This window comes from Rana temporaria, chromosome 10, assembly GCF_905171775.1.
Source record: "Rana temporaria chromosome 10, aRanTem1.1, whole genome shotgun sequence".
In the NCBI taxonomy this organism is placed as follows: Eukaryota; Metazoa; Chordata; class Amphibia; order Anura; family Ranidae; genus Rana; species Rana temporaria.
This window is the reverse complement of record NC_053498.1, coordinates 5,492,671-5,507,966: the sequence shown is the minus strand read 5'-3', so window position 1 is coordinate 5,507,966 and position 15,296 is coordinate 5,492,671. Positions and strand designations below refer to the sequence as shown.

General features: G+C 49.1%; 1 protein-coding gene across 2 annotated transcripts in view; it reads right to left on the bottom strand.

Annotated features, from left to right (window-relative positions):
* Nucleotides 1–5,187: 5,187 nt before the first annotated feature.
* Nucleotides 5,188–15,296, bottom strand: part of LOC120916216 (polymeric immunoglobulin receptor-like) — a 29,732-nt gene continuing 19,623 nt past the window's right edge. For both annotated transcript variants that reach the window (XM_040327073.1, XM_040327074.1), the window contains 4 exons: nt 13,928–14,087; nt 11,088–11,203; nt 9,043–9,174; nt 5,188–5,541 (listed from right to left, as the gene is read on the bottom strand). In XM_040327073.1, coding sequence (XP_040183007.1) covers nt 5,534–5,541; nt 9,043–9,174; nt 11,088–11,203; nt 13,928–14,087 — 416 coding nt within the window. In that variant the 3' untranslated portion in view covers nt 5,188–5,533. The remainder of the gene's footprint in view (nt 5,542–9,042; nt 9,175–11,087; nt 11,204–13,927; nt 14,088–15,296) is intronic.

Genomic DNA, 15,296 nt, shown 5'->3' with positions numbered 1-15,296 from the left:
CACTGCCACTGATCCCAACTCCCCGCCAGCACTGCCACTCATCCCAACTCCCCGCCACTCCCCACCAGCACTGCCACTCACCCCAATTCCCCGCCACTCCCCCCCAACTCCCCACCAGCACTGCCACTGATCCCAACTCCCCGCCAGCACTGCCACTCATCCCAACTCCCCGCCAGCACTGCCACTCACCCCAACTCCCCGCCAGCACTGCCACTCACCCCAACTCCTCACCCGCACTGCCACTCATCCCAACTCCCTGCCAGCACTGCCACTCTTCCCAACTCCCCGCCAGCACTGCCACTCACCCCAACTCCCCGCCAGCACCACCACTTGCCCCAACTCCCCGCCGGCACTGCCACTCACCCCAACTCACCGCCAGCACTGCCACTCACCCCAACTCCCCGCCAGCACTGCCACTCACCCCCAACTCCCTGCCAGCACTGTCACTCACCCCCAACTCCCCGCTAGCACTACCACTCACCCCAACTCTCCACCAGCACTGCCACTCACGCCAACTCCCCGCCAGCACTACCACTCACGCCAACACTGCCACTCATCCCAACTCCCCGCCAGCACTGCCACTCACCCCCAACTCTCCGCCAGCACTGCCACTCACCCAAACTCCCCGCCAGCACTGCCACTCACCCAAACTCCCCGCCAGCACTGCCACTCACCCAAACTCCCCGCCAGCACTGCCACTCACCCAAACTCCCCGCCAGCACTGCCACTCACGCCAACTCCCCGCCAGCACTACCACTCACGCCAACACTGCAACTCACCCCAACTCCCCGCCAGCACTGCCACTCACCCCCAATTCTCCGCCAGCACTGCCACTCACCCCAACTCCCTGCCAGCACTACCACTCACGCCAACTCCCCGCCAGCACTACCACTCACGCCAACACTGCCACTCATCCCAACTTAGTTATTCTGGTATATGAAAAAAAAACGCAATGATACATAAATCAGAGATCCAGAGGACTGAAGTCCATGGCTGAGGGGGGACACAGGGAACGGGGAATTTATGGGCAGCTATATGAATGGCAGTAGCAGTCTCAGACCCATGCAGATGGATCCCTGAGGGATCCAGGAGGTGGTAACTAAACTGAAGCCATTTGGAAGTCACTCAGAAAGTATGCCAAGTTCTCACAATAGGAACATGAACATATGACAATTGTTCTCACCAACTGCACAATAAACCTTAAATGAGTATATAAAAAGTTTAATAAGCTGGATAGTTATGTATTCCGATGCCAGCTTGTATAAGGATACCAGCAGGATTCCATAGAGCCAATAGCCGGGATAGCTGATGGAGGCTCCCGCCGTCCCCGGCCGTCCTTCCTCGTGGTGACACACACCGCGCCACACTCGGAGTCTCCTCACCCAGAGTGTATAGGGAAAGACTCCGCACAGCTTGGACCTGACCACTGTACACGATGGCACAAAGTCCCGTATTTCCTGTGTTCCTGTGCCAAAGTCCGCACCGTGGACCCTGGACAGTGGTGTCTAAGGGATGCACAGAGTGTCAGACGCTCAGGGGGGATGACGTTGACGCATTTCGCTGGGATCCCCCAGCTTTGTCAGGACCTGTGAAACGCGTTGACGTCATCCCCCCTGAGTGTGACTCTGTCTGCTCATTTTGCGAGACAACCCTTGCAAAAACAGAGTTAGGATTTTTTTTAATGCAATACTCGTTTTGCGAAACGCTCGTTTACCGCATTACTCGCAATCCGAGGTTCCACTGTACGGTCATTCTGTACTTGCCAAATACGGTGCAGAAATCTCCCTCCAATGAGTCTGGCTGCAGCCATTTTAACTGTGGGCAGCTGAAGCTGCTTCCTGTTCACTTCCTGGATTTACACAGACACAAAGAGGCACATCTGCAGCCCTCATTAGCCCTCTTATGACTCACCCCCCCTGCCTTCCTGGCAAACTCTCACATGAGTGTGAGAGAGAGAGAGAGAGAGAGAGAGAGAGAGAGAGAGAGCTACATGATGTCATAAGCCTAGGCTAATGACCAGATAGGAAACAGGAAGTGGGCTGTAGAAGGAAACAGGAAGTGGGCTGTAGAAGGAAACAGGAAGTGGGCTGTAGAAGGAAACAGGAAGTGGGCTGTAGAAGGAAACAGGAAGTGGGCTGTAGAAGGAAACAGGAAGTGGGCTGTAGAAGGAAACAGGAAGTGGGCTGTATAAGGAAACAGGAAGTGGGCTGTTTAAGGAAACAGGAAATGGGCTGCTAACCCATTCTTACACAACAACTCATTTACTAGGCTTTCCCCTTTATGGTCCACTCTCTTTCTGCATCTTTTTCCGGCTTACCCTTCTAATAACCGCAAATCCCTTATTGGCCCCACTTTGATGGGCTTTTCCCTTACGCCAGTCTTTCCATGTGATCCAAATTCCTCCTAGAAACAATGGGACTGGTTTATTGGCTTCCTCTAAAACTGTCTGGGTGGGGACTGCAAGCTCCTCGGGGGCGTGTCCGAGAGCAAGGATTCAATGTGTAGTATTACACTAAAATTGTCGCCATTGGGTACATGACATATTGGGCGCAACTGTGTGTCCAGAGAGGGTTTAGAGCCCCCCCCCCCCCCCCCGTATATCACACACCCGGGATTTGGCTCTGGAACCACTCGAAGGACTGGAAATCTGTACTTTGGACACAGCGAGATATCAAACAGGTTCACTATGAAGCACCACCTTTTCTTTATAAGATTATCTTACTTATGACATAAATAATCTTTGTTTTTATTTCTGCCGCTCGTCTTCACACCCACGCAGATCACATTTCATTAAGTGCCGGCGACCTGGTTGTATAAATATACTCGGATTTCAGGCTGTAATTCCTTCTCACCGGGCCGAGAAGCCATGTCAGCGGACTGCACAATGTGACCGCGGCACGCTTCACTAAATGGGCAACGTGATACTAAAGACTACTGTATGTATACACACTCACCCGCCACTTTATTAGGTCCCCCTTGCTAGTAGCGGGCTGGACCCCCTTTATTAGGTCCCCCTTGCTAGTAGCGGGTTGGACCCCCTTTATTAGATCCCCCTTGCTAGTAGCGGGCTGGACCCCCTTTATTAGGCCCCCCTTGCTAGTAGCGGGCTGGACCCCCTTTATTAGGTCCCCCTTGCTAGTAGCGGGTTGGACCCCCTTTATTAGATCCCCCTTGCTAGTAGCGGGTTGGACCCCCTTTATTAGGCCCCCCTTGCTAGTAGCGGGCTGGACCCCCTTTATTAGGTCCCCCTTGCTAGTAGCGGGTTGGACCCCCTTTATTAGATCCCCCTTGCTAGTAGCGGGCTGGACCCCCTTTATTAGGCCCCCCTTGCTAGTAGCGGACTGGACCCCCTTTATTAGGCCCCCCTTGCTAGTAGCGGGTTGGACCCCCTTTATTAGGCCCCCCTTGCTAGTACCGGGTTGGACCCCCTTTATTAGGCCCCCCTTGCTAGTAGCGGACTGGACCCCCTTTATTAGGTCCCCCTTGCTAGTACCGGGTTGGACCCCCTTTTTTAGGTCCCCCTTGCTAGAAGTGGGCTGGACCCCTTTATTTGGTTCCCCTTGCTAGTAGCGGGTTGGAACCCCTTTATTAGATCCCCCTTACTAGTACCAGGTTGAACCCCCTTTATTAGGTCCATCTTGCTAGTAGCGGGTTAGACCCCCTTTATAGTACCAGGTTGGACCCCCTTTATTAGGCCCTCCTTGCTAGTAGCGGGTTGGACCCCCTTTATTAGGTCCCCCTTGCTAGTAGTGGGTTGGACCCCCTTTATTAGGTCCCCCCTTGCTAGTATCGGGTTGGACCCCCTTTATTAGGCCCTCCTTGCTAGTAGCGGGTTGGACCCCCTTTATTAGGTCCCCCCTTGCTAGTAGCGGGTTGGACCCCCTTTATTAGGTCCCCCTTGCTAGTATCGGGTTGGACCCCCTTTATTAGGTCCACCTTGCTAGTAGCGGGTTGGACCCCCTTTATTAGGTCCCCCTTGCTAGTAGCGGGTTGGACCCCCTTTATTAGGTCCCCCTTGCTAGTAGCGGGCTGGACCCCCTATTATTTGGTTCCCCTTGCTAGTAGCGGGCTGGACCACCTATTTGGTTCCCCTTGCTAGTAGCGGGCTGGACCACCTATTATTAGGTTCCCCTTGCTAGTAGCGGGTTGGACCCCCTTTTTTAGGTCCCCCTTGCTAGTAGCGGGCTGGACCCCCTATTATTTGGTTCCCCTTGCTAGTACCAGGTTGGACCCCCTTTATTAGGTCCACCTTGCTAGTAGCGGGTTGGACCCCCTTTATTAGGTCCATCTTGCTAGTAGCGGGTTAGACCCCCTTTAAAGTACCAGGTTGGACCCCCTTTATTAGGCCCCCCTTGCTAGTAGCGGGTTGGACCCCCTTTATTAGGCCCCCTTGCTAGTAGCGGGTTGGGCCCCCTTTATTAGGTCCCCCTTGCTAGTAGCAGGTTGGACCCCCTTTATTAGGTCCCCCTTGCTAGTAGCGGGTTGGACCCCCTTTATTAGGTCCCCCTTGCTAGTAGCGGGTTGGACCCCCTTTATTAGGTCCTCCTTGCTAGTAGCGGGTTGGACCCCCTTTATTAGGTCCCCCTTGCTAGAAGCGGGTTGGACCCCTTTATTAGGTCCACCTTGCTAGTAGCGGGTTGGACCCCCTTTATTAGGTCCTCCTTGCTAGTAGCGGGTTGGATCCCCTTTATTAGGTCCCCCTTGCTAGAAGCGGGTTGGACCCCTTTATTAGGTCCACCTTGCTAGTAGCGGGTTGGACCCCCTTTATTAGGTCCCCCCTTGCTAGTCCCGGGTTGGACAGAGATGGACATGGTCAGCAACAATACTCAGGTAGGCCGTGGTGTATAAACAATCCTCACTTGGTACTAAGGGGCCCAGGGTGTGGCAAGAAAATATCCGCCCCCCCCCACCATTACACCCCCAAAAATTTAGATTTATGGTGTTTTACGTGAGGTATGATATCATCTGGTTACTGTTTTTCAACCCATATAGAGAAATGTTGATCAAATTTTTTTTTCAAATACACATGCAAGGGCCCGATGGTCCCCAGGGCCCCTTATTACAGGCCCGGCCGGCCCCCCTCCCGTGTAAGGGGCCCCATATTTTTTTCCTCAGCAAACTAATTGTACCTTTACAACCCCTTTAACATGTGAAAGCTTTTTTTTAAAAAAAAAAAAAAACACGTGATGAGGTTTTAAATCTCGTTTAACCTTGTTCAGAAAACGTTTGTCTTCATAATAAAATAAATCGCTGACGGAACGAGCGTTTATAAAAAGGCATTAAAATCCCAACTTTCGCCTTTTATTCCAACAGTAATGACAGAAATATAAAAAGGATCCGAATTCCCGTCTTCTGCCCGCGTCCTCCTAATTCTATAGAATTATGAAGACCTTCGATCTCATTCATTCCTCCGCTGAGAAACACGATTGGGAAACTGTCAGAAACAGAACGATAGACGAGAACCAATCCGAGAAATCCGAGTCTGTAGGATTATGTAGATTGGATACGCCGGGGGGGCCGGGGGGCTCCATGTTCAGACATCTGCAGAAGGAAGACAACGGCTTATTGGGAGGAGCATTTCCTGCGCTAAGCCCGGAATATTCACAGAATTTTATCTTTGGCGATACAATTATTTACAATGTATTTATTTACAAACCTGCATGAAGCATCAGTGATAATTAAAATAATTTTTTATAATTCTATATTAATAAATGAGTTATATAAAGGCATAATGGTATTGGTATAAATAATTATAAATAAACTAGATACATAATAATTATGACAAAAAAAATTATATATATATATATATATATACCGTATTTATCTGCGTATAACGCGCACTTTTTTCCCCTTAAAATCAGGGGAAAATCGCGGGTGCGCGTTATACGCCGATACCTGCTGTTTCTCCGCCTGCCGCAGCCTAGAGCTCCGCCACGCTCAGCTCCGCCTGCAGCCACGCGAGAGAAGCCGAGACAAGCCGAGAGGAGCCGAACACACAGGAAATCCGGCTCCTCTGGGTGCCAAATTCAAAAACGAACACCGGACACGGACGGAGACAGACACTGGGATGAAGGCCGCAGACGGACAGGCTGGACGGAGACAGACACCGGGATGGAGACCGCAGATGGACACGCTGGACGGAGACGGACACCGGGATGAAGGCCGCAGACGGACACGCTGGACAGAGACGGACACCGGGATGGAGGCCGCAGACGGACACGCTGGACAGAGACGGACACCGGGATGGAGGCCGCAGACGGACACGCTGGACAGAGACGGACACCGGGATGGAGGCCGCAGACGGACAGGCTGGACGGAGACAGACACCGGGATGGAGGCCACAGACGGACAGGCTGGACGGAGACAGACACCGGGATAGAGGCCGCAGACGGACAGGCTGGACGGAGACAGACACCGGGATAGAGGCCGCAGACGGACAGGCTGGACGGAGACAGACACCGGGATGGAGGCCGCAGATGGACACGCTGGATGGAGACGGAAACACGGGATGGAGGTCGCAGACGGACACGCTGGACGGAGATGGAAACACGGGATGGAGGTCGCAGACGGACACGCTGGACGGAGACGGACACCAGGATGGAGGTCGCAGACGGACACCGGGATGGAGGTCGCAGACGGACACGCTGGACAGAGACGGACACCAGGATGGAGGCTGCAGACGGACATGCTGGACGGAGACGGACACCGGGATGGAGGTCGCAGACGGACATGCTGGACGGAGACGGACACCGGGATGGAGGTCGCAGACGGACACGCTGGACGGAGACGGACACCGGGATGGAGGCTGCAGACGGACATGCTGGACGAAGACGGACAAAGCCGCAGACGGACGCCGGACAAGGCTGCCGATGGATGCAGGGCAAAAATGTAAGTTTTCTTTTTTTTTTTCTTTTTTACCTCTCTAAACTTGGGGTGCGCGTTATACGCCGGGGCGCGCTATACCCCGATAAATACGGTATATACACTGTATATTGGCATAATTATTATTTATCTAGTTAATAATATTTTTGTTCTTATTATTTTTATAATTCTATTTAATATTACTTTTCTATGTATAAAATAATGATTAATTTAGTATAACTCTATATAATATTATATAATATTAGTTTTACATATATAAAAATATATATATACACAAACAGTTTCTCACAAAAGTGAGTACACCCCTATTTTCTTGTATCTTTTCATGTGACAACACTGAAGAAATTACACTTTGTATCTACAATACCTCGGCCATCTTTATGTAGAGCAACAATTCTTTTTTTTTTTTCAGATCCTCAGAGAGTTCTTTGCTATGAGGTGCCATGTTGAACTTCCAGTGACCAAGTATGAGAGAGTGAGAGCGATAACACCACATTTAACACACCTGCTCCCCATTCACACCTGAGACCTTGTAACACTAACGAGTCACATGTCTCCGGGGGGTGGGAGGGAAAATGGTTAATTGGGCCCAATTTGGACATTTTCACTTAGGGGGTGTCGTCGCTTTTTTTTGCCAGCGGTTTAGACATTAATGGCTGTGTGTTGAGTTATTTTGAGGGGACGGCAAATTTACACCGTTATACAAGCTGTACACTCACTACACAACATTGTAGATACAAATAGGTAGATTCAGGTACAATGACCTAACTTTGCGGCGGCGTAGCTTAAGGAATTTAAGCTACGCCGCCGTAAGTTAGCGAGGCAAGTACATGATTCTCAATGTACTTGCCTGATAATATACGGCGGCATAGCTTAAAGCGGCGGGCGTAAGGGCGCCTAATTCAAATGGCTTTGGGGGGGGCGTGTTTAATGGTAATGAGGCTTGACCTCACATTTTTTACGTTTTTTTTTTCACTCGCATGCGCCGGGCGACTACATTTACCAGTGTGCATTGCGGTTACGTACGCCGCACGGGCCTATTGATTTCGATGTGGACGTAAACAACGTAAATCCCGATTCGAGGACGACTTACGCAAACAACGTTAAAAATTCGAACCTCGCGGCGGGAACGGCGGCCATACTTTAACATTGTTATTCCACCTAATAGGTGGAATAACTTTAGGCCTCCTAAGGCCTTACGGAAACGGCGTAAATCGACTGCGGCGGCCGGGCGTACGTACGTGAATCGGCGTACAAACTCATTTACATATTCTACGCCGACCGCAATGAAAGCGCCATCTAGCGGCCATCCAAAATATTGCAACCTAAGATAGGACGGCGCAAGCCGTCCTATCTTAGAAATGTTTAAGCGTATCTCTGTTTGAGGATACGCTTAAACATAGGTCGGCGTAGATTCTGAGTTAGGTCGACTTATCTACTGATAAGTCGGCCTAACTCTTACTGAATCTACCTAATAGTGTAATTTCTTCAGTGTTGTCACATGAAAAGATAGAAGAAAATAGTTACAAAAATGTGAGGGGTGTACTTACTTTTGTGAGATGCTGGTACTGTCCACAGTAGTACATTTTCAATGTCCTTCCATGTCCTCGGTCTTTCATATTGCATATAATCACCCAACTCGGAAGACTGAGGACATACTGTGAGTATAAGGCTTCATGGGCTTGACTTTCTTTATGGGGGGGGGGACAGTGATGAATCTTTATGGTGGGGACAGTGATGAATCTTTATGGGGGGGCAGTGATGAATCTTTATGGGGGGGACAGTGATGAATCTTTATAGGGGGGTACAGTGATGAATCTTTATGGGGGGGGGGCAGTGATAAATCTATATATGGGGGGACAGTGATGAATCTTTATAGGGGGGCAGTGATGAATCTTTATGGGGGGGGGGGCAGTGATGAATCTCTATATGGGGGGGACAGTGATGAATCTATATGGGGGGGACAGTGATGAATCTATATGGGGGGGGACAGTAATGAATCTATATGGGGGGGACAGTGATGAATCTTTATGGGGGGGACAGTGATGAATCTTTATGGGGGGGACAGTGATGAATCTATATGGGGTGTGTATGATAAGTCCACTTTAATAACAAATAATCGAAATCTTAAGGTATGTAGCAGATACAAACTGGAAATACCTGTTTCTCCAGAAAGATTTTCAGGATCTGCCAACCGAAACACGTTGCTGTCATTATGTTGTGCCTTTTCCAGATTTGCCTCCCCATCGATCATTGCGATATTTTCCGGCTCAGTGGTGGGACCATTGGCTGCTGTGTACAAAAAGCAGGAAATGTTCAGACAAGGACGAAGCTCAGACTGTATATTAGGGAGTGTACAGAAAGGCCACCAATCTGCTGTCACAAGACGTCCAATAACTCCTATACCGAGAGGTGCCAGTCTACTGGTCATTACGAAATCTGGTCTACAAAGAACTCCGGGGAGCATCGACGTTCAGCTCTCAAAGTGAGTTAGAAAGATATACCCAGAGGCATGCTATGATAGTCTTTGTATGTACTAAAGGTAAATAAAGAGTAATTCTCAGATGCAGGTGTGACAGTTAGTCGCCAAATGACTATTGGCAAAGGGAGCATTTTTCAACAGTAATGGGGTGTCCACAAAAAACTATTTGATGACCCAACTTTTAAAAGGATCCATCGATTTAATGTTACCAATGCTACTGGTGATAGAAGAAAGGGAAAGTTTTAGCCATCAGGCAAGTTGCACCAAATAGAGGTGGTTTCTGGCAGGGTAGATTATGTTCTTTGAGAGGATACATCTGCAGGTCTTTGGACACCCGTCTGGAGACGTCTACAAATCTTTGACCAGCCTTGGAAGAGGAGGAGACAAATGTGGTCTTTGGTCAACCATTGTAGTGCAGGAGACATCTGTAGCACTTTGGCATACCATAGACGAGGAGGAAACATCTGCAGGTCTTTGGCAAGCCATTATAGTGGAGGAGACATCAGTAGCTATTTGGCCAACCATAGACGAGGAGGAGACATCTATGGGTCTTTGGTCAACCATTGTAGTGGAGGAGACATCTGTAGCTCTTTGGCCAACAATAGAAGAGGAGACATCTGCAGGTCTTTGAACAACCATAGAAGAGGAGGAGACTTCACTTCAATGGCTGGCCAAAGATCTGCAGAATCTCCTCCTCTTCTGTGGTTGGCCAAGGACTTGCCAATGTCTCCTCCTCTTCTATGGCTGGCCAAAGATCTGTCAATGTTTCCTTCACTTCAATGGTTGACCAAAAGATCTGCAGATGTCTCTTCCTTTTTTATTTTTGACCAAAGACTTGCAGATGTCTCCTCCACTTCAATGGCTGGCCACAGACCCGCAAAAGGAGACATCTATGGGTCTTTGGCTAGCCATTGAAGTGGAGGATACATCTGCAGGTCTTTGGCCAACCATAGAAGAGGAGGAGACTTCAATGGCTGGCCAAAGATCTGAAGACGTCTCCTCCTCTTCTGTGGTTGGCCAAGGACTTGCCGATGTCTCCTCCTCGTCCATGGCTGGCCAAAGACCTGTCAATCTTTCCTTCACTTCAATGGTTGACCAAAAGACATGCAGAAGGAGACATATATGGGTCTTTGGCTAGCCATTGAAGTGGAGGATACATCTGCAGGTCTTTGGCCAACCATAAAAGAGGAGGAGACTTTACTTCAATGGCTGGCCAAAGATCTGAAGAAGTCTCATCCTCTTCTGTGGTTGGCCAAGGACTTGCCGATTGTCTCCTCCTCATCTATGGCTGGCCAAAGACCTGCAGAAGGAGACATCTACGGGTCTTTGGCTAGACATTGAAGTGGAGGAGACATCTGCAGATCTTTGGCCAACCATCGAAGAGGAGGGGGCTTCTGCAGGTTTTGTGTTCTACTCATGGCCTGGTAATTCTTCTACTCATGGCCTAAGGAGGAGTTTTAAAGGATCTGGATGGTGACTGAAAAAAATGTGAACTTCTACTGCTCCATCTGCGAACCTATCACTAGTGAGTAGTGACAAGTTTTTAGCCTCTGTCCCTTATTGTGAAGACTTGTGGAAAATGGAAGGAGCCCTGAATCACGTTGGCGTTAAAGCTTGATCTTTGCAGTCACCCTCTGGACCTTGTGAAGCCCCATCGCAGACCACCAGCGGGAGCGTAACACAACAGATGACAAAATCATAGTACATAAGGATGTCATCTTACCTCTATTTTTCTGACCTTTAACATGAACGGCAAACACTGTTGCAAGAATAGAAATGCAGGCGATCACCAGCACGGGGATGAGAATGAGGTACAGGTTCTTGCGCCTGGAAACTAAACTGTGAAAAGACTTAGTTAGTAAAATGCAACCCTGGCCATTAGGAAAGGGGCTCCATCTAGACTGCAGGCCCAAGTACATGGTGTATATACAAATGGAGACTTAAAGTGGTTGTAAAGGTTCCCAGTTAAAAAAAATAAAATAACAAACATGTCATACTTACCTCCACTGTGCAGTTCGTTTTGCACAGAGTGGCCCCGATCCTCCTCATCTGGGGTCCCACGGCGTCTCTCTCAGCTCCTCCCCGCAATAGATATCCCCCTCTGGGAAGCTCTCTCCCGAGAGGGTTACCCTACAGGCAGGCTACGGTGTCATAAACTTGGCGTCCAAAACCGCACTGTATGACTTGGCCCCGCCCCCCCGTCATTGGATTTGATTGACAGCAGTGGGAGCCAATGGTTGCGCTGCTATCAATCTATGCAATGAAGAGCCAAGAAGCTGTGGAGAGAGCGACGTGGGATCGCACCTATGGAAATTAAGGGCTCAGGTAAGTAAAACGGGGGGGGGGGACTGGGGGGCCAGACACTGCAAGGTGTTTTTTCACCTTAATGCATTAAGGTGAAAAAACACGAACGTTTACAACCCCTTTAAAGGAGAAGTATGGCCAAAGCTTTCTTGGCTGTACTTCTCCTATGGATCAAAGGAGTGCAGATAGTTCTGCACTCCTACGACCCACTTTTTTTTTAGAAAAGCCTAAAGCTCGCTGTTCACCGTCATCACAGAGCCGGTCCAGGCTGGGGAAAGATCGTGACCATATGGTCAGGATAGACCCAGTTTCCTGGACCGGGAGCTGACTCAGGCTCTAAGCAAGTCACTGAGAGCCTGAGCCAGCTACTCCCACCCCTCCATAGCCCAGCGCTCCAATGAGTGCTGAAGGAGCAGAGCACAGGGCCAGTGACTGATAGGCACCAGTCTCTGCTTAGAGCAGACCCAAGTACTGAGCGATCAGTGGTCTTTGATCACTCGGTGTAGAGCCGGAGGAGGACAGCTGCAGCTCAGATCAATGCAGCAGTCATCCAGGTGAGTATGTGGGGGGGGGGGGGTTTGTCTGATTCCCTCACTTCTCTAATAATTTTCTAATAATTGGAACTACATTTCCCATGATGCTCAACTACACTGCAGAGTGGATGAGCATCATGGGAAATATAGTTCCAAAACATCTGGGGTGCCAAGGTTCGCCATCACTGGGCTAGGGTATACAGACAGGCTAGGGTATATAGACAGGCTAGTGTAGTATATAGACAGGCTATGGTAGTATATAGACAGGCTAGGGTAGTATATAGACAGGCTAGGGTAGTATATAGACAGGCTAGGGTAGTATATAGACAGGCTAGGGTAGTATATAGACAGGCTAGTGTAGTATATAGACAGAATAGGGTATATAGACAGGCTAGTGTAGTATACAGACAGGCTAGGGTATGTAGACAGGCTAGGGTAGTATATAGACAGGCTAGTGTATTATATAGACAGGATAGGGTATATGGACAGGCTAGTGTAGTATATAGACAGGATAGGGTAGTATATAGACAGGCTAGTGCAGTGATGGTGAACCTTGGCACCCCAGATGTTTTGGAACTACATTTCCCATGATGCTCAACTACAATGCAGAGTGGATGAGCATCATGGGAAATGTCGTTTCAAAACATCTGGGGTGCCAAGGTTCACTGGGCTAGGGTATAAAGACAGGCTAGGGTATATAGACAGGCTAGTGTAGTATATAGACAGGCTAGGGTAGTATATAGACAGGCTAGGGTAGTATATAGACAGGCTAGGGTAGTATATAGACAGGCTAGGGTAGTATATAGACAGGATAGGGTATATAGACAGGCTAGTGTATATAGACAGGCTAGTGTATTATACAGACAGGCTAGGGTATGTAGACAGGCTAGGGTAGTATATAGACAGGCTAGGGTAGTATATAGACAGGCTAGGGTAGTATATAGACAGGCTAGGGTAGTATATAGACAGGCTAGGGTAGTATATAGACAGGTCAGTGTAGTATATAGACAGGCTAGGGTAGTATATAGACAGGCTAGGGTAGTATATAGACAGGCTAGGGTATAAAGACAGGCTAGGGTAGTATATAGACAGGCTAGGGTAAATATACGGACATGCTACAGTACTATATAGATTGGCTAGGGTATATACAGACAGGCTAGTGTATACAGGCGCCACTCCTGCTCAGGAGATTATGTAAAAAAACTCCTCCCAGCTCTATCATATGGGCGGGGCAAGGGAGGAGACTCGCTCTTACGCTCATCTCCGGGCTCTGGCTGTCACTGAAGTATCGGGTGCAGACACAGCGAGAGTGCCGCAGAGGGACAGCGCTCTAACTGAGTCTGCATTCGGTGCGGATCATATAGGTAGCAGCGGCCCTGCTCTGCCGCCCCTCTCAACTTGCCGCCTGGGTAACATGGACCTACGGTAGGCCCTGCCCTGCTCTCCACCCATTGAAAATGAAACCCCATAATGAATTGGTCATAACCGGCATTGCCCATTCCAGCCGGATTCTCAGGCATTGCAACATCCATCTCCTAAAACGATCATAAACAAGGGATCCTTGATACCACAGCTTCAAACCGATCCAACGATTACTGACCTCAGACAGAGCTGAGGGACACTATACAGAACAGCTCAGCTATTTCATCATTTCTTATATTTTTCATAAACATAAATGTCTAATGTCTTAATACCTTATATATAAAGCATATAGTCGATGTCTAACCTTTCAGTTCTGCTTTCATTTTTTCCTGAGACCGGCTGACTGTAAAGCGTAGAATTTACTGTCCATTGTGTGGTTCCTGATATATGTTGGGGCCCCAAAGTTGACGGTGCTCTGGATTTGTGAGTGGTTTGCATCCCACTGCTGCTGGAAGGGTTCATACCTATGGAAGAATATAAAAATGAAGGATTTCATGATATTTAATGTGAAGTGCGCACCCCTGAAAGGGCCACGCGGTTTTGCCACAGTTTCCTCTCCCCACTAGTGCAGCGGCAGGAGGAGACTATCATCACACATTGAGCAGGAGGAGACTATCATCACACATTGAGCAGGAGGAGACTATCATCACACATTGAGCAGGAGGAGACTATCATCACACATTGAGCAGGAGGAGACTATCATCACACATTGAGCAGGAGGAGACTATCATCACACATTGAGCAGGAATGGTCAATCATTGTCAATATTAGGAAACTGGTCAAAAGCAACGATGAAGAGCCAATGCTGGAGCGTGTCCATAGCTCTGACATATACCGCAGAGCTGTACAGAGAACACTGAGCCAGTCACATCAGTCTCTGTACCAGAGGAGCTCACACTCTAATGTCGCCCCACCCCCCACAGTCACACACTATTATTATTATACATGTATATAGCTCTGACATATACCACAGCGCTGTACATAGATCACTGAGCCGATAACATCAGTCTCTGTCACACGCCGGGGCCAATTAGGTCAGCCAAAAAATTTGCCTACCAGCGCGTTCCTGGAACAAACCCAGACTGCCTGGAGGAAGCCGCGCAACATGCCTAAGACCCGGAGCTACAAGGTAGAGCAGTGTTTCTCAACTCCAGCCCTCAAGGCACCCCATCAGGTCATGTTTTCAGGCCTTCCATTATTTTGCACAGGTGATTTCATCAGTTTCACTGCCTAATTACCACAGCCGTTTCATCTGAGGGGGAATCCCGAAAAACATGACCTGTTGGGGCGTCTTGAGAGTTGAGAAACACTGAGGTTCTCTTGTGCACATCTAACCTTAACGGGGTTGTAAAGGATTTTTTTTTTTTCATAATAAGCATCCTTTACCTGCAGACATTCCTCTTTTTACTTCCTCATTGTCCGTTTTTGCTCAGAAGTTGCTCTATTTCTTCTCTGTTCAGTTCACTTCCTGCTTGTCTGATTGTTACTCACCACCGTGAAGGGAGGCTTTACTGCGGTGGTCAGTGACGTGCTCGCCCCCTCCTGGGAACTACATCTGTGCGGCAGGACGCTCTCTACGTGTTAGAGACCTCAAGGAGGTGTGAATTACTGGGCGTGCCGCAATGCATACTGGGAAATGTAGTTCTTACATGAAGAGCGCCGAAAACCAGGAA